The sequence below is a fragment of the Oryx dammah genome, unplaced genomic scaffold, assembly GCF_014754425.2.
Source record: "Oryx dammah isolate SB20612 unplaced genomic scaffold, SCBI_Odam_1.1 HiC_scaffold_13, whole genome shotgun sequence".
Lineage (NCBI taxonomy): Eukaryota > Metazoa > Chordata > Mammalia > Artiodactyla > Bovidae > Oryx > Oryx dammah.
The window spans coordinates 63,028,551-63,047,537 of NW_024070197.1; the positions used below are offsets into that span (position 1 = coordinate 63,028,551).

General features: G+C 43.6%; 1 protein-coding gene across 1 annotated transcript in view; it reads left to right on the top strand.

The window, feature by feature from the left end:
- SF3B3 (splicing factor 3b subunit 3) overlaps window positions 1–14,293 on the top strand; it is a 39,187-nt gene extending 24,894 nt beyond the window's left edge. The window contains exons 15-26 of the mRNA XM_040253522.1: window positions 291–434; window positions 2,585–2,707; window positions 3,412–3,566; window positions 8,010–8,184; window positions 8,833–9,038; window positions 9,138–9,294; window positions 10,307–10,432; window positions 10,853–11,065; window positions 11,631–11,729; window positions 12,512–12,655; window positions 13,255–13,359; window positions 13,728–14,293. Of these exons, the coding sequence (XP_040109456.1) occupies window positions 291–434; window positions 2,585–2,707; window positions 3,412–3,566; window positions 8,010–8,184; window positions 8,833–9,038; window positions 9,138–9,294; window positions 10,307–10,432; window positions 10,853–11,065; window positions 11,631–11,729; window positions 12,512–12,655; window positions 13,255–13,359; window positions 13,728–13,868 (1,788 nt within the window). The 3' untranslated portion in view covers window positions 13,869–14,293. The remainder of the gene's footprint in view (window positions 1–290; window positions 435–2,584; window positions 2,708–3,411; window positions 3,567–8,009; window positions 8,185–8,832; window positions 9,039–9,137; window positions 9,295–10,306; window positions 10,433–10,852; window positions 11,066–11,630; window positions 11,730–12,511; window positions 12,656–13,254; window positions 13,360–13,727) is intronic.
- The last annotated feature ends 4,694 nt before the right edge of the window (window positions 14,294–18,987 follow it).

Here is an 18,987-nt window from a genome sequence, read left to right on the forward strand (position 1 = left end):
CCAAGACTGTGTTTACAGAAAAGAGCCTTAGATGACTTTAAAGAGGTACCCTTTGCTTATTTAGTTTTACCATTATCCACTTATACAAAAAAGAGAAAGCCCAATCCTCTCCAGAGCTTGTTTTAAGGTTTAGTTCTCTAATGACCCCGTACCTGTTGAGAACTCATTCTTCAGGTTTTCCATGTCCATGAAAAAGAGCTGTTCTTCACGTCTAAGAATTAGATTTTTCTGGGTAGGTTTTTTTCCAAAGTTGGTCACTTGCCGTATGTTATTTTCTCTTTCCTCTTTAGGACTGTTTACAGCCTTTGAGCATGCAGGCTCTCCCGGCCCAGCCTGAGTCCTTGTGTATTGTGGAAATGGGTGGGACTGAGAAGCAGGATGAGCTGGGGGAGAGAGGCTCTATTGGCTTCTTGTACCTGAATATTGGACTCCAGGTAAGAGGTCCAGAAGCTCACACTCTGGGGTCAGGGCGTCTTTTCTTCATGGCTGCTTTGTCAAATGCAGGTGTTTTCTGTGCCTGTGTTCTCGTTACCCGCCTTATGAAAAAGGGGTCAGTTTTGCTCTCTGTTCCACTTGTTTTAGCTCTAATTTAGAAAAAATCAGGGCTGGAAAAAAGTATTTTATAGAGTCTGATAAAACTGCTTAGCAGTGACTGTTTGGGGACAGAACTCTATTGCCTCTGGTTTTCACAGTTTGCAGTTTGTGAGACTGTAATCCACTTGTCCCTCAGTGTCCTTGGGGTTGGCTCCAGGATCTCTCTTGGATACCAAAATCAGAAGATACTCAAGTCCCTTATATAAGATGGCATAATGTTTGTATTTTTTTGTAACCTTTAATTAAATCATCTCTAGATTACTTAATTACCTAATATAAGGTAAATGCTATATAAATAGTTGCTGTGCATGTGCAGCCAATTCAAGTTTAGTTTTTTGGAATTTTCTGCCTTTTTTCCCCCTGAAATATTTTTGATCTGTGGTTGGTTGAATTGTGGATTCGGAATCCAAGGATACAGAGGGCCTCACAGTTCATGATGGGCTCCGTTAGCAATAAAGGGCTCCTCGGTGTTCCCTGTTGTCAAAGCACCTAGGCTCTTCATGGCATGAAAGGCAGGAACCCAAGAATCAGAGAGTGTCAGGGGTTTTGACCATATCCTTTTTTTTTTTTTGCCTAGCCCAGGAGACTGTTTGGTTTTTAATTTTACTTCCTAATTTAGAAATTCTCAAACATGCCCAGGAGTTAGACTAACCTCCATGTACCCATCACCAGTTACCAGCATTTTGCCTTTCCCTTCTCTTCTCTTTAAGGCAGATCGAATACAGTGTCATCTATAAGGACTTGAGAATGTAGCTATAACAGAGGAGTGTGTGTGTGTGTGTTTTGAAGCTTTAATATTATGGTTAACAGAATTTAAGTTCCTTAATATCACCTGATACCCCCATATTCTCATTTTCTCCCTTTTTTATCCTGTTCTGAAAAAAGTTTTTACTTTTGGTTCTACTCAGAATCTGCATAAAACTGTCCAGTTTTTATCTGCTTAATCTTCTCACATTATTGTATTACATTATTTATTTGACTGTGTCAGGTCTTAGTTGAAGCATGTGGGATCTTGTTCCCTGATCAGGGATTGAAACTGGGCCCCCTGCATCGGGAGCACAGTCTCAGCCACTGGACCACCGGAGAAGTCCTCACGTTTCTTTTAATAACTGTCTCAACTTGTTAAAAAGAGACCAGATCATTTTTCTTGGGGACCTTCCTACTTCCCATCCTACTCCCCATCCTACTCATGTGCTGGTCTCCCGGAAAATCACAGCACGATTCTTCCTCATCCCCAGGGCAGAGCGCGTGTTTCTGATTCTGGATGGTGCATCCAGTTTACTACCACTGCTGTCGGGACCGCATCACGGCCTTCAAACCCAAGTTGTTAGATAAATACTTCCCTTTTCCCCTTTGTTCACTATTTTTAGAGTAAGAGGTTGGTGCCATAGTAATCTCCAGTGAAGACTGATGAAATGTTTGTTTTTATTTTAATTTTAGATAACATTTGCAGATTTTTATATTTACATCAAACTATCACAGTCTTTCTTTTAGGTGCTAAGTTACCACAATGTAGAAAAGTGGGAATGTTCCTTCTGAAGTTGCCTCCTTTGTCCATTTAACAGGTGCCCACTGTCTTTGGGGGCTTCCTCCTAGCACAAGAAAGTGCTCCACACACATCTAGAACATTCTTGCTTCAGACTGGAATAAGGCATTTCTTGTAGGATTCTTTTTTTTTTTTTTTTTTTAAGGGAAGTGGTATTTAGAGACCACAATAGGCATGGGTATGTTAAACTGTACATGTATCTTAAAATTGTAAAGGGTCTAACATAAAGGGTAAAAAATTTTAAGGATATACGGTAAAAGGAAAGTGCTTTTCACTTAGTAAATGCTCAGTAACTATTTGAGTGAGTGGTTTAGGAAAATGGATGAATGGCTGGCTGATGACTCTATATTTAAACCACCTAGTCATTTTCTTCCAACTGAAATAGGGTAGCTAAAGAAGCTTCCATTATGGGTAGGCCTTAACCACCTCTCTCATTTTTATTAGAATGGTGTGTTGCTGAGAACTGTCCTGGACCCTGTCACTGGGGACCTGTCTGACACCCGCACTAGGTACCTGGGGTCCCGTCCTGTGAAACTGTTTCGTGTCCGGATGCAAGGCCAGGAGGCAGTAAGTAATGAAAGGGGCAGAATGTGTTTTTGGATGTTAGTGGCATCAATGAGCCCTGTGGTGTAAATCTTGCTGTCAGTAATTCACCAGTGTTGCAGTTCGTTAGTTGGACATTAGCTTTATCTTGATTCAGTTCCTTCATGCAGGAAATCTTGAGTCCTTTAACCTAGAGCTTCTTAACTGAGGTTCCGTGGCACTGCCATGATCAGGTTATAGGTGAGTTAGAATAGTGATCCCTTCAGCCCTGCGCCTGAGCAAATGGAGGGAACCGAGTGTTAGCAGGAGACCTCCCGAGTAGGTGCCACTACCTAGGAGGAGTGTGAAAGAGGCCAGCAAATGCTGTGTTCTGTGTCTTTAAGAACATCAGTGTTGCCGAGTGACCTGCTGGTTCTTTACTTGTTCCTGCAGTTGAATCCTTGCAGCTCTCCAGCTTTGCGTTAGAACTCTCACTTTACACACATGGAGCCTGGGGCTCGGAGATTGAGTGATTGCTGTTTTCATCTGGCTAGTAGCCAGCACTTTCAGCAAATACCAAGCTGTACTAACTCTCCTCTAGCTCTCTTTTCCTTAAGGTAGCCTTTTAGGTTTCTAAAATTCCTTGGGATATTTCACACGCTGAAATCTGGGGACAGAGTAATTGGGTTAGTATACCATGTTTGTTTGGGCTTTTCCCCAGCTTATTGGAGATGTTTTTCTTTCCTCAGGTGCTGGCCATGTCAAGCCGCTCATGGTTGAGTTATTCTTACCAGTCTCGTTTCCATCTCACGCCCCTGTCTTATGAGACCCTGGAGTTTGCCTCTGGCTTCGCCTCTGAACAGTGCCCTGAGGGCATTGTGGCCATCTCCACCAATACCCTGAGGTGAGAGTCCCACCGCTGAAGCCCCGTGAGAGGCTGGCAGAGAGCCGACTCTGTCCTGGGATTGGTGTTTGGTAATTGAGACCTTCATTGGCTCAGGATTTGAGTACCTGGTAGCCACGTTTTGGCGTGTGGAGTTTCAGCTTCTGTTAAGACTTTGGGGCCATGTTTTCATATTTGGCAATGTAGTTCATTCTCTGAGACGTAAGATTTGTTTTCCAGGGCCATGCTGTTGAATCAGTGTTATAGCAGGCGTTGTTGGATCACTGATTGTCTTTTCTCACTGTGTCTTGCATTTGCAGTGTTATATCTTATATATTAAGCTCAAAATTAATTTAGACCTTTTGCTGATTGACAGATTATTTATACTGGTCACATTGGGGTGAGCACTGTCTGTATTGCAAAATGGAAGATAACGTAGTCAGTTTTGACTTTGTCAAATTTTGGTGGTTGGTTTTGTTTTCTTTTTTAACCCTTTAATGTGGTTTACCAGTGTCATTCACATGTTCTAGTTACAACTGTTGGTTGCTTACCATGGAACTCTGGCCTCTTGGTATGTGAATCACTTATTACTTAGTTAGGTGAACTCCCAGATTTGTTTGCAGAAGCTTTCAGGAACTTTATCTTCACTGTTCTCTCTGTTTTTAAGCTTCAGCATCTTTGGGTACCTTTTTCTCCAGCAGAATTGTTCTCCCTGCACACTTCCATATGTTCCTTCCTGGTTTGTTATCTCTGCACTTGTTCTTGGAATGCTTCTCACACACATCTCTGCCTGTTAAGTCTTAGCCTCATCTATGGGTTCTTTAGTTGTTTTATTGACATGTGCGATCTCCTGGATTCCTATCAATTTTGACAGTGCTGCAGATTTTCCCCCCAGAACAAAATCAGGGAAGGCTGCTGTGTGCTGTGTGTCTTGCATGTGAAACATGTAAGCAGAATTCTTGGGAACACAGTTTAAATACCACTGGTCGTCGTACTTACTGTCAGAACCACTCACTTCCACTGTTGACTATTATGAGTAATGCTGCTGTGAACACTCCTGTACAAAGGTCTATTTGTGTATTTTCTTTTTTCTTGGGTGTGTATCTGCAAGAATGGAATTGCTAGTAACTCTTTTAACTTTTTGAGAAACTGCTATGCTGCTTTCCCAAGTGGCTGTACCACTTTACATTTTTATCAGTGAAGTATATTGGATTATTATTATATATATTGGTCTTTTTATTATTGAATTATAAGAGTTCTGTTATATTCTGTATACAGTTGTCTTATGAGATAACATGATTTGCAGATATTTTCTCTTTTTTTTTTTTCTTGCAGAATGACAGTCTTTACTGTTTAGCAGTTGATTTTTTTTTTTAACTCAGACATGTTGATAAGTTCAGTTCAATTCAGTCACTCAGTCATGTCCGACTCTTTGCAATCCCATGAACCACAACACGTCAGGCCTCCCTGTCCATCACCAACTACCGGAGGTTACCCAAACTCATGTCCATTGAGTCGGTGATGCTATCCAACCATCTTATCCTCTGTCGTCCCCTTCTTCTCCTGCCGTCAATCTTTCCCAGCATCAGGGTCTTTTCAAATGAGTCAGCTCTTCATGTCAGGTGGCCAGAGTACTAGAGTTTCAGCTTCAGCATCAGTCCTTCCAATGAACACCCAGGACTGATCTCCTTTAGGATGGACTGGTTGGATCTCCTTCCAGTCCAAGGGACTCTTAAGAGTCTTCTCCAACAACACAGTTCAAAAGCATCATTTGTTTGGTGCTCAGCTTTCTTTATAGTCCAATTCTCATATCCATACATTACCACTGGAAAAACCATAGCTTTGACTAGATGGACCTTTGTTGGCAGTGTCTCTGCTTTTTAATATGCTGTCTAGGTTGGTTATAACTTTCCTTCCAAGGAGTAAGTGTCTTTTAATTTCATGGCTGCAGTCACCATCTGCAGTGATTTTGGAGCCCCCCAAAATAAAATCAACCACTGTTTCCCCATCTATTTCCCATGAAGTGTTGGGACAGGATGCCATGATCTTCGTTTTCTGAATGTTGAGCTTTAAGCCAACTCTTTCACTCTCCTTTTTCACTTTCATCAAGAGGCTCTTTAGTTCTTCTTCACTTTCTGCCATAAGGGTGGTGTCATCTGCATATCTGAGGTTATTGATATTTTCTCCTAGCAATCTTGATTCCAGCTTGTGCTTCCTCCAGCCCAGTGTTTCTCATGATGTACTCTGCATAGAAGTTAAATAAGCAGGGTGACGATATATAGCCTTGACATACTCTCTTTGCTGTTTGGAACCAGTCTGTTCCATGTCCAGGTCTAACTGTTGCTTCCTGACCTGCATATAGGTTCTCAAGTGGTCTGGTATTCCCTTCTCCTTCAGAATTTTCCACAGTGTATTGTGATCCACACAGTCAAAGGCTTTGGTATAGTCAGTAAAGCAGAAATAGATGTTTTTCTGGAACTCTCTTGCTTTTTCAGTGATCCAGCGAATGTTGGCAATTGGATCTCTGGTTCCTCTGCCTTTTCTAAAACCAGTTTGTTGAACATCTGGAAATTCACAGTTCACTTATTGCTGAAGCCTGGGTTGGAGAATTTTGAGCATTACTTTACTAGCGTGTGAGATGAGTGCAATTGTGCGGTAGTTTGAGCATTCCTTGGCATTGCCTTTCTTTGGGATTGGAATGAAAACTGACCTTTTCCAGTCCTGTGGCCATTGCTGAATTTTCCAAATTTGCTGACATAGTGAGTGAAGCACTTTCACAGCATCATCTTTTAGGATTTGAAATAGCTCAGCTGGAATTCCATCATCTCCACTAGCTTTGTTCGTAGTGATGCTTTCTAAGGCCCACTTGACTTCACATTCCAGGATGTCTGGCTCTAGATTAGTGATCACACCATCATGATCATCTGGGTCATGAAGATCTTTTTTGTACAGTTCTTCTGTGCATTCTTGACACCTCTTCTTAATATCTTCTGCTTCTGTTAGGTCCATACCATTTCTGTCCTTTATTGAGCCCATCTTTGCGTGAAATGTTCCCTTGGTATCTAATTTTCTTGAGGAGATCTCTAGTCTTTCCTATTCCATTGTTTTCCTCTATTTCTTTGCACTGATCACTGAGGAAGGCTTTCTTATGTCTCCTTGCTATTCTTTGGAACTCTGCATTCCAGAGTTATATATATCCATTCAAATGGGTATATCTTTCCTTGGAACTCTGCATTCAGATGGGTATATCTTTCCTTTTCTCCTTTGCTTTTTGCTTCTCTTCTTTTCACAGCTATTTGTAAAGCCTCCTCAGACAGCCATTTTGCTTTTTTGCATTTCTTTTCCATGGGGATAGTCTTGATCCCTGCCTCCTGTATAGTGTCATGAACCTTCTTCCATAGTTCATCAGGCACTCTGTCTATCAGATCTAGTCCCTTAAATCTATTTCTCACTTCCACTGTATAATCATAAGGGATTTGATTTAGGTCATAGCCGAATGGTCTAGTGGTTTTCCGCACTTTCTTCAATTTAAGTCTGAATTTGGTAAAGTATTTGATTTATGTCTTCAAAAAAATGAACCTTGCTCATTGCCCCCTCATCGTATTTTGGATATTTATGGGAGTGGAAGGTTGCTTAGTTGCTAAGTCATGTCCAACTCTTTTGTGACCCCATGGACTGTAGCCCGCCAGGCTCCTCTGTCCATGGGATTTCCCAGGCAGAATACTAGAGTGGGTTGTCATTTCCTTCTCCAGGGAATCTTCATGACCACAGGGTTCAAACCCATGTCTTTTGCATTGATAGGTGGGTTCTTTAGCACTGACCCACCAGATAAGCTCTGGAATGTGGTTAATCGTAGTCTTTTAGAAAATGTTCTGGTTTTTGTAATGTACTCTTTTTGAATGATTCTTAATTAGCTGTTTTTTCTTTCAGCACTTTGAAGTGTCTGTATTTTTAAGAGCATCTGGGTTCTGCTTGTTTTGCACGTAATTTGACTTATGAACATTTCTTTCCGCTTGACAAAGGTTGTAGATCTCATAGTTGCCATGTCTTTCTGCATTGTGTGGGTTTCCTAAAGCCTAGGTGATTTTCGTTCAGGATGGCATTTACTTTATTCTATGGAACACTGTCACACAAGTATCACATATGTTCGGGTAACTGCAGTGCAAGAAGAGATTTTAACTTTTTACTGTCGCTTTATCATTGGAGGCATAAAACAAATCTTTGAGGGTTCTAATGGAAATTTTACTGGGGGAAACCGGAATCACTGTGAGCAGTGATGGCTGTTGCTGAAGTAAAGGCCCTTTCCAGGTCTTCTGTCTCCTGTGCATAATCTTCTAGATGAGAAGGGTATTGTTTCATGTTCCCCAATGCTGTTATTAGGGCTGTGACAGCTTACTGACCCTTTTAACACCAATTTCTTGGTCCTGGGTGGGTGACCTATTAACTCCTTGCCTTTTGCCATAGGATTTTGGCGTTGGAGAAGCTGGGTGCTGTCTTCAATCAAGTAGCCTTTCCACTGCAGTATACACCCAGGAAATTCGTCATCCACCCTGAAAGTAACAACCTTATCATCATCGAGACTGACCACAATGCCTACACTGAGGCCACTAAAGCTCAGAGGAAGCAGCAGATGGCAGAGGTAATGCAGTTAACCTTCAAGGTTCAGTAAAAAGGCAGTCTTGTGAAATCGTGTTTAAACCTCTGTGTAATTGATGTCTAATGTTTTATTTAAAGATCCAGAGTCTTTTCAGGTCCTTCAAACAGAGCCCTTTGCCATAGTCCTTTGTGTTTTAGGGGCTTTCTTGTAACTTAGGACTAAAATATTAAGCTGGATTTATTCAGTATTGAGCTACTTCTCTGAAACAGTTCTTCTGTCCCGGAACTTCCAAAATAGCTTATGTTATATCTTTCTGGATTTGGGCCCAAAGAAGACAGCTTTTGTATTCCTCACAACACCATCTCCTTCCAGAAATTATTTCCCAGCAAGAAACAAATAGTCCCCACTATGTAAAACTGTATCTGGCCCAGGAGAGAGGAAGCGATCAAACTTCATCTTCATGTTTCTCAAGCGTTCACCACGGCTGATGATTTTAGTTTCCCCTTAGTGATCTTTTCCTCTTCCCCTTGTTTGTACACCTCTCCCTTTCAGCTTCATTTTGGGGAACAGACTTTGCTGCTTTGTGTATTGTGAACACCCCTCGAGGTGTTCTTATTTGTCCACTTGTCCACTTCCCACCCAGCACCCACCTCTGAACGCACCAACTCTTCCTTGGTTCTTTGGATTTAGGAAATGGTAGAAGCAGCAGGGGAGGATGAGCGAGAGCTGGCTGCAGAGATGGCAGCAGCATTCCTCAATGAAAACCTCCCGGAGTCCATTTTTGGGGCTCCTAAGGCCGGCAATGGGCAGTGGGCCTCTGTGATCCGAGTGATGAATCCTATTCAGGGGAACACATTGGATCTTGTCCAGCTGGAACAGAATGAAGCTGCTTTTAGGTAAGGGGCCCTGACCATGCAGCCGTTTTAAAGACTGGAATGGGAATTCTCTGGGCTGTGCCTAATGCCTGACTCCTGATTCTTTCTTTGAAAACGCAGCGTGGCTGTGTGCAGGTTCTCCAACACTGGCGATGACTGGTATGTGCTGGTGGGCGTAGCCAAAGACCTGATACTGAACCCCCGATCTGTTGCTGGGGGCTTTGTCTATACCTACAAGCTCGTGAACAACGGGGAAAAACTGGAGTTTTTGCACAAGGTAGGAACCAGACAGTGGCTTTCCTGGATCTAAGTCCTGCTTGTTGTTTAGTCTCTTAAGTTGTGTCCAACTCCTGCGACCCCACAGACTGTGGCCCACCAGGCTCCTCTGTCCATGGGTTTTTCCAGGCAAGTGTACTGGAGTAGCTTGTCATTTCCTTTTCCAGGGGATCTTTCCGACCAAAAGATTGACCGTGTTTCCACATTGGCAGGCAGACTCTTTACCACTGAGCTACCTGAGAAGGCTCTAAGTCCTTTAGACTTAACCAGCTTTGTATTAGTCGTGGGCACGTGGAAAATGCTCCAGTGAAGCTCCACTGTCTGCTGGTCCCACTGCTGGGCTTGTGTGCTAACACCTTCTAAGAGGAACAGGTGCATAATGAATGAGCCCTGTATTTTCGTGTCTTACTAAGTAGGCAGCCATTTGTGACCAAAATTCAGCAGTTCTACAGAATTAAGATCATGTTATGTGCTTTTTTTTTTTTTTTTCCCAAGGACTTCTTAATCTCTCTTCTACACTGACAGCACATGAAAGTGATCCCTCTCGGCCTCCCACAAGGGGCATGGTACTGTAGGGAATAACAGTTTCACGGAGCCTTCTTTGTGCTAAAGTGTCTCCTTTACAGCCAAGATGTGACTTGTCTCTAGCAGTGCTTTCCTCTCCCTCCACATGCCCCAGTCCCTTCTCTGATACTAAGGCTTCACTTTCAGTTAATGGTGCCACTTCAGTTAGCATCGGCTCTGGGGCAGTGTTCATCAGGTACCGGGACTTACTCTCACCTGTGGCATTCGTTGATCCACTTGCCGAAATGGAGTGTTTCTGATCTGTTTACCCAAACACTTGGTTTCCTAGGGACTGTTGGTTATATGTGTGGGTTTATCTTCTCTGATGAGCAGAAGATGGTCACTCATTGTTTGTCTTCCTCACAGATGCCTGTAAAAGTCATTTGGGGTTGAGGGAGTGTGGCTGTATGTGTTGAAAACAGCTGCATCACCTGTGTTTCCTCTCACAGACTCCAGTGGAAGAGGTCCCTGCTGCTATTGCCCCATTTCAAGGGAGAGTATTGATTGGTGTGGGAAAACTTCTGCGAGTCTATGACCTCGGAAAGAAGAAGTTACTCCGCAAGTGTGAGAACAAGGTAACTGCGCTGGTGGAGGGTCCAGACCCAGCTTGTGAGGAAGGAGACCCAGGCAGGGCGGTGGACAGCAGCTGTTGGAATCGCGTCTTTATCCAGACCGTCTTTGTCTTCCTGGGCTAACTAATAGTTAGGCTTTTGAGAAGGGGAAGCGTAGGTAGGTTTGTTGACTTCTTTACTTCAAGAGCCAGATTTCTATCCTGCTTGTGTCTGTAAGGAGTTTAACTGACAATTAAGCATATTTTCCCACCACGTTAAAACCAGTTAGCTCTTTTTCCCACCTTCTAGGAATTTCTTGCTGATGGCTGTTCTTTGGTGTGTGCCATTCTTTAGACCCTATGTATGTTGCAGTCACAGTAACCTGGACTTTTCCTGTTGATTCTGCACCCCATGGTTATACCTTGCTGTCCTTGTTTTTCCCAGCATATCGCCAACTACATCTCTGGGATCCAGACAATTGGACACAGGGTAATTGTATCTGATGTCCAAGAAAGTTTCATCTGGGTTCGCTACAAGCGTAATGAGAATCAGCTCATCATTTTTGCTGATGATACCTACCCCCGATGGGTGACCACAGCTAGTCTCCTCGACTATGATACTGTGGCTGGGGCAGACAAGTTTGGCAACATTTGTGTGGTAAGTTGATGTTTACTTGGGTTATAGTGATGTATGAAAAAAATGGCCCAATTTGTGGTAATACTGTAATCTCTAACTTGGAAAGCAAAAATGGGTATAAAATTCTTTTGGCTTCCTCTGCCCCCATCCTGCTGTTCACCACATTCTTCCCCATGCCAAATGACTTAATAATGATAGATTTAGTTTGAGCCGAGGACTGATAACGCTCCCTGTTTGCCAGAATTTGGGGTTATCTTTGTATTTTATTTTTTAATTGGAAGAAGAGTGCTTTACAGCGTTGTGTTGGTTTCTGCCGTACAAACGAATCGCCCTGATTATACATATTGTCTTCTCCCTCTTGAGCTTCTCTCCTCACCCTTGGCTTATCTTTTAAAGCCCAGTCTGGATTTTCTTGAATAGCTCTTGAGTTTCTCCCTCATTGGACACCAGAACAGGTGCTGGCTGAGGTCTGCCAAATGCAGTGCCCCAAGGTTTGCTTGCAGGGACCTGGGGCAGACGTGCTGCTTGGTGACCAAGGTTAGTAAGTGCAGAACCCAGCTCTGTGATTTGTGTCTCTTCATTTTAGGTGCGGCTCCCACCCAACACCAATGATGAAGTGGACGAGGATCCCACTGGAAACAAAGCCCTGTGGGACCGGGGCTTGCTCAACGGGGCGTCTCAGAAGGTAGGCTTGCAGAAGCAGCCCCCAGGAACGGCATCAGCCTGCACAGTTCATTCGTCAGGACCTTCACCAAGGACGCATTTCTTTAGTGTTTCATCCACAGTGCACATGAGTGTGTGCATGGTGGCTTTGACACAAGATAACCAAGTTACTATCCCGTTTTTATGATTGAACAAATTTTTCTGAGACATTTTAGCATTATAAATTTTTTCGGTGCATAGTGGGTTCCTTGGAAAGGATGGTTGCACAGGTTCACTCAGGATACTAACCAGCTTTTCTCTGCAGTGGCTTTCCTCTTCTGTAGATATTTTCTTTTGTAGCTCTGAACGTTAAAAATAGATCCATTTTACTTTAGAAGGCAAGCCTATAGATTGCAGTTTTTTAAACTTGTTTTTTCCTTTTTTGCAAACTTGATATTTAACAAAAATGTTTTTCAGTTATAAATTAGAAACTATCTACCTTCAGCATGTTTGTGAAGGTAATAAACTCTATGCTAAGAACATTTCAAAGTATGTTTGCTGCCGCTACTGCTGCTGAGTCGCTTCAGTCGTGTCCAACTCTGTGCGACCCCATAGACGACAGCCCACCAGGCTCCTCCGTCCATGGGATTTTCCAGGCAAGAGTACTGGAGTAGGGTGTTCTCCGTCAAAGTATGTTTAAATTTTAATAATTTATGAATTTATCAAGGTGGCGAAATCTGCCCTTTGGAAGTGCCATTTGCTCTTGGGAATCTAGAACAGTCTCCTGAGGGCACACGTAGTGACTGGTCTGGTTTTGACTTGCAGGCAGAAGTGATAATGAACTATCACGTGGGCGAGACAGTGCTTTCCTTACAGAAGACCACACTGATCCCTGGAGGCTCGGAATCGCTTGTCTACACCACCTTGTCAGGAGGCATTGGCATCCTTGTCCCATTCACATCCCATGAGGTAACATCTTCCACACTCCTGGCTTTTCATTCCTCGGGTTGTTCCTTAGTGTTAAATCGGCCTAAGAGGGCAGTCCAGTTTGTGTCCATGTGCACCTAGGAGTGTTGTGGAATTTTTGTAAGTTAACAGGAGTATCTGGGAGAAAGGAATCTTGACTTTTTCCCTTGGGGAAAGCCATTGATGTTTATACCATGCCAGGGTTTGGTTCAGTTTTCTGATATGACTATAGGGTAGTAGGGGTTGAAGCCCCAGAGCCACACCAGATGGGGTGGTGTGGACTGGGTACTTAATGTTTCCTAGGGTCAGCTCTGGGATTGGCTAAATTTGGTTTATGTGGTTGTAGCCAAGGAAGATGGGATTAGGAATCTGACTTCACAAACCAATCTTTGCATATGGTGTTTTCTCTCATATTCTGCAAATACAAAGGGGTTTTCCTTTAGGTTTTAGCTGTCTTGATGTAGTAGGAAACCTGTAGTCATGAGGAACAGTTATTTCACATCTGCTTGGGTGATAAAAATCAGTGGCCCATCTGTTCACTGTGCTTTTGGAAACCATAGACTAGTGGTTGAAATCTTTTTTCTTTTGTTTTTTTCCTCCAGGACCATGACTTCTTCCAGCATGTGGAAATGCACCTCCGGTCCGAGCACCCCCCTCTCTGTGGGCGAGACCACCTCAGCTTTCGTTCCTACTATTTCCCTGTTAAGGTAGGTCTTTCTTGGAAACTCGGGTTGGAAAGGGGGATTCTCAGCCCATTTAATCAGTCTTGTCTTTGGGCCTCCCACCCTTAAAAATCGGCAGAGTCTTTAGTAAAGGAGCGTTGCAGGGATGGATTTATGGAGGCAGTAATGGGGGAGGAATAGTTAGTGATGTTCAGAGACCTCTTCCCTCAGGACAGAGCACAGCCAGAGAAGAGCTTCCACCCGGTTGTGCCCAGTCAGTTGTGAATCGTGTTCCTGGCTCTGTGGAGTTCAGATGTCTGAGGGAGGAAGCCCTTTCCTGGGAGTTGCTTTTGCACGTGCCGTTTTCTCTGGGCATCTCACCTTTTTCTTCCTCTTGTCTTTCCATGTCTCAGAATGTGATCGATGGAGATCTCTGTGAACAGTTCAACTCCATGGAGCCCAACAAACAAAAGAATGTCTCTGAAGAACTGGACCGAACGCCACCTGAGGTGTCCAAGAAGCTTGAGGATATCCGGACTCGCTATGCCTTCTGAGCTCTTCCTTTTCCTGTGGGGCTTATCAGAGACTTTATTTCCTTCACCATGTGGCTGTGAATCTCTGTGACAGAAGGGTGGTGATAATTAATACTTTGTGATGTTAAAGCTCTTAGCTCTTCCCACCCGCTCTCTTCCTGGAGCGACAGGTTTCCGCTAAAATTGGCACTGAGATTTGCTGCTCTTCTCCTTGCCTGGGATACAGTGTCCCTTTTCCCAAAGCTTTCTCGCATTGATATTTTTGGCTATCCGGCCTACTTTTGTACACACCTTTAATTTTTAACTGGTTTACCTGTAAATACAGTTTTGTATGATGTTGTCTTTGTGGGGCTTAGCTGAGGTGGGGACCAGGTTGGTTATAGCACAGCTCTGGAGTTCTGCCACTTTGGAACCTAACCAGGAATACAAACCTAGCTTTTAAGGTGGCTGGTGTCCGTGTGTCTTTTCTGGGGTGAGAATTTAGGTGGAAGATGGAGCCTGAGTTGGAAAACAGTATCCTGCTTCCGACCAACTTGGACTTCTGCCGCGTGTGGCCTCGCACTCCCTGCTCTGTGCTGCTGTTTGGACTTCTCTAGTCTTTGCTGCGTTGCGGATGAAGCATGGACTCGAATGATAAACATATTGTTGTCCATACGTCTTCCCATTGGATAGTGAGGAAGGGTGGCTGATGTCTTTTTCCATTTTGCCTCCCTTATACTTTGAGGCCGTAGAGTAAAGGATTTGGTCTGAATTCCAGCTGCCTCATCTCTTGGTAGATGCTCCTTTTACTTCCACAGTTCTTGAAATAATCATTTGCCATCTGTCTACTGGGAAGGATCAGTGAGTACAGAAGAACCTGCCCTTGGGAATAAAGTCAGTCACTTTTAAAAGAAAGGCACATGGGTAATGGGCTGGAGAGGGGCTGTCTTCAACATAGCTCCGGAAGGCCCTCAGGATGCGGAGTTGTGGCTGGAAGTGACCCAGACTCAAATGTTCCAGCTCACACTTAAGAATTCCGCTGTCAAGCCTTGCCCCTGTCAAGCTGTGTGGGAAGCCTTAACATCCCAGGCAGTCCCTTAACTTCACTGAGGCCCAAGTCACATTCTTTCCGAGTGCTTCACAGAGTAACACACTTCTCTGTGTGTATGTTCAGTACTTCGATGGGACAGATCTGGCAGGCACGGATTAGAGTCAGGAGTGAATGTGGTTCGATAGAATCTTTGACCTCCAACAGCTGACATTCCACAGTGCAAGAGTGTTCCTGATGCCAACTCTGGAACTGTGTATCTCTTCAGTCATAGCTTGATACGAGATTGGTCAGTAGAGACCTCATTTTGCCAGGTATTGAATCCCTAACGGACACTTTTCTTTCTCACTTACAGCTCGTGGGTATGCTTAGTAGCCCGTACTTTGGGATTACATTTGCATAGCCTGATTCCAGGGCCCGCACTCCATGTCTCGTGTCAGACTGTGTGGCATTGATGTGCAGTAGTATGGGAAACGGCATGGATGTTTGAGCGATAGCTCCTTGTCCCCAGCCTCTCTCCTCTTCCTACAATAGTAGGCAGTTATGTAAGGAAATTTTTTTTTCTCCCAAACTTTAAACCCCTTATTTTGTATTGGTATAGCCAGTTAACAATGATAGTTTCAGGTGAATAGCAAAGGGACTTAACCATACATATTTATGTTTCCATTCTCCTCCAAACTCCCCTCCCATCCAGGCTGGCACATAACATTGAACAGTGTTCCAAGGAAAGGGAGACGATAGAATCAGGAATTACCACTCTCTTGTTGTTCTGGGGGTGGTAATTCCCTTTGCTATTCACCTGAAACTATCATTGTTAACTGGCTAGACTAAGTCAACAATGATAGAATCAGGAATTGCCACCCTTTTGTTGTTCTGACTTTCCCGGGGGCTCAGATGGTAAAGCGTCTGCCTACAACGTGGGAGACCTGGGTTCGATGCCTGGGTCGGGAAGATCTCCTGGAGAAGGAAATGGCAACCCTCTCCAGTATTCTTGCCTGGAAAATCCCATGGACGGAGGAACCTGGTAGGCTACAGTCCATGGGGTCGCAAAGAGTCGGACACGACTGAGCAACATTTACTTTTACTTTACTTGTTCTGATCATGTAGACAGCAGTTTATTGGTCCAGCCCAGGGGAGGGAGAAACCACGTATTCTTAGGGACACAGCAGGCTATGCAAGACAACGGGGGGATTGCACTTAGGAACCTGGTAAACAATGGGGGGCTTTGGGAGGCTTTGGAATATCAGGAACGAGGAATTCCTAGTTCCTTTGGGAAGTTGTGATTGGCTTGTTGCAATAAACCCACAGACTGCTCCCCAGAGGTGGGCAGGAACTGCCTGGTCCTTTGACATGGAGGATTATTTAGCAAGGGAACCTCATTCATGAAAACAGTGGGGAGGGAAATTTGGGATTAGGCCATTTGAAGCCCTTCTGCTTTTATAGCATATGATAACTGAATCTTAATTTTAGGTCTTACCCAATGGGGAATGTATATAGTCATGTGATTATTGAGAGCTGCCCATAGGCCAGGCGAGGGTGAATTTCACATTGGATCACCCTGTGCTTCCAGCGTATTACAAGGCTCTTGTGTTCCCAGGGAAGATGGTACACGCTCAATGGAATTGTCAGAGAAATATGGGTGTGTACTGGGGAATGTTATAGATGACAGCAGATTATGAGCTAATGTGCTAAGCACGAGAAATCCTCAGGGCTCCTTCAGCTGGACTTGACATTCTCCTAGGGGAGAGAAGCCTACACATGTGAAGTAATCAGGCAACATGTTTGCTCTGGTTAGTTCGAATAACTGCCAAGTGAGCTTGGGCAAGCCGTTTGACAATTTGGAGGCTTGGCTCCCCCGCTGTAGAAAGAAGGGAGAGATGTAGTATGTGCTGCCCGGGGGTCCCGAAGAACGTAGTCCAGTGTCTTAGTTCCTCTGAATTACAGCACTAAGCAACACGTCGGTGACTCTGTCTTGAGAGTACAAACTATTTATTTTTTTCCCCAAATTTCCTAATCATGAAAATCATCCCTTAGACCACTCACAGGCCTGAGTTCCATCAAGTCTCTGCCTCTGATTAGACCCATGATTTTGGTCAGGCCATTGACTTCTCATGCATAACGTGGAGATAAACAGTTTGATGTCAGTAAAATGCGGGCATATGCCTCAGACACCCAGCAGTCCACCCAGCACGTTATAGGTTCTTCCTGATCCACATGTGAGCTCTTCCTGTGTGGGCCTAGATCAGCATGGTGAAGTGCTCCGTTTTCCTTTAGGAGTTAACGAGGGTGTGACCCCCCTTCCCTTCCCACCCCTGACGCATGACGGTGGTGGCCTCTTCCCCTTACACTGCCTCACGCCCGCTGTTGCTGTCACCTTTTTCAGGTGGGTGCTGAATGAGATCAAGAGATTCGGAGGATGCACAGACCGTTTCAGCTCCATAACTGAGGGGCCTTCTCTGGGCTTGATTCTTCATGAATTCTCACAGCTGGAAAGATTTTCTTTTCTCCAGTTTTGATCTAATTCATATACATCATTGTGTTTGTTTAAGATGTACATCATAATGGTTTGATATAGTCTTAATTCATCATCTCTTGAAAAGGCAAAATGAGAAACTTTTTCTGAAGAGAATTCTTAGGATCTGTTGTTACCAGCTTTTATATATATCACATAGCAGTGTTTAGTCATCATGTTGTACACTATATTCCTAGTACTTATTTCTCTTTTAACTGGAAGTTCTGTCTTTTGACCTCTCTGTTATGGTGTCCTGTCCCCCTGTTCTCCCCTCCACTGCTTCCCCTTACAAATCTGATTTTTCTATAAGTTTTGTTATTTGGTTTTTTAGATTCTGTATATAAGTGAAGTTACAGGGTAATTTGTCATCTTGTGTCTAGCTTATTTCACTTTAGCATAATGCCCTCAAGATTTATCCAGTCCTGCAAATGGCAGAATTTCCTCCTTTATGACTGAATAATATTTTACTATACATACACACACACACCACATTTTCAAGTTTTTGAGAGTTGTCTGTACTATACCAGTGGCTGTACCAGTTTAGAGTCCCACCCACAGTGCACGAGGGTCCCCTTTTCCTCACATCCTCAGCACCATTTATCGCTTGTTTTCTTCATGCTGGTTCTAACAGGTGAGAACTGATTCAGCATATTGTGGTTTGATTTGCATTTTTCTAATGACTAGTTTTGTTGAGCATCTTTTCACGTACTTGTTGGCCATTCATGCATCTTTTAAAGAAAAAGCCTGTTCAGGTCCTTTGCCCATTTTTTAATTGGATTTTTTGTGTTTTTGCTGTTGAGTTCTATGAGTTCTTTATGTTTTTGGATGTTAACCCTTTATCAGATACCTGGCTTGCAAATAATTTCCCCCATTCCATAGGATGTCTTTTACTTTGTTTCTTTTGCTATATGATAGTCTAATTGAAAAATTTTTTTATTTTGTTGCTTGAGTTTTTAGGTGTTGTATCCAGGAATTGTCACCGTTGAGCTTCCTCTGCATGACCATGAGTTTGCTCGTTCTCTGCAAAACAGGACTCTGACAAATGGAATTTTAGGATCACAGACACAAAGAATTAGGCTTGAATATGTTGAGACCAGTCTTGTCTAGTTCAGAGTTTCTGCTGTAGGACCTACAGAAAGTTTTTAGTAAAATTTAGTGATTGGATGAGGCTACATTGCAAACTCCCATCTGTGTTAAGGGGGACCACATCAACTCCTTTGGTTTAGTTGTGTAACCTGGTAAATGGAGAACTCTGCTGTTGTGCAGAACACACATTAGAGGCTGCCATGTAACAGAAGGAATGTCACCCCACCAAGGCATTTGCCCTTGGTTATTAGGATTGCTCTTATTCTGCTGCCTTTAAGTCTCTGCAACTTGGGTCTGAAAAAAGGACTCAAAAAATTTTAACTGCCGCAGTGTTTCCCTGACCTCATGAGTAGAGGTTCCACAGATGTTGTTTCATTTGGAAGATCTTTTGCTAGGAATAGCATTCCTTGTGGGGGAGGGGGTTCAAGTTGGACTGTGGGTGGAATGTCAGCTTTTATCTATTTTTTCTTTTTTAATGTATTGCTAGCAAGACAGCTGCTGGGACTGGAAAAGGC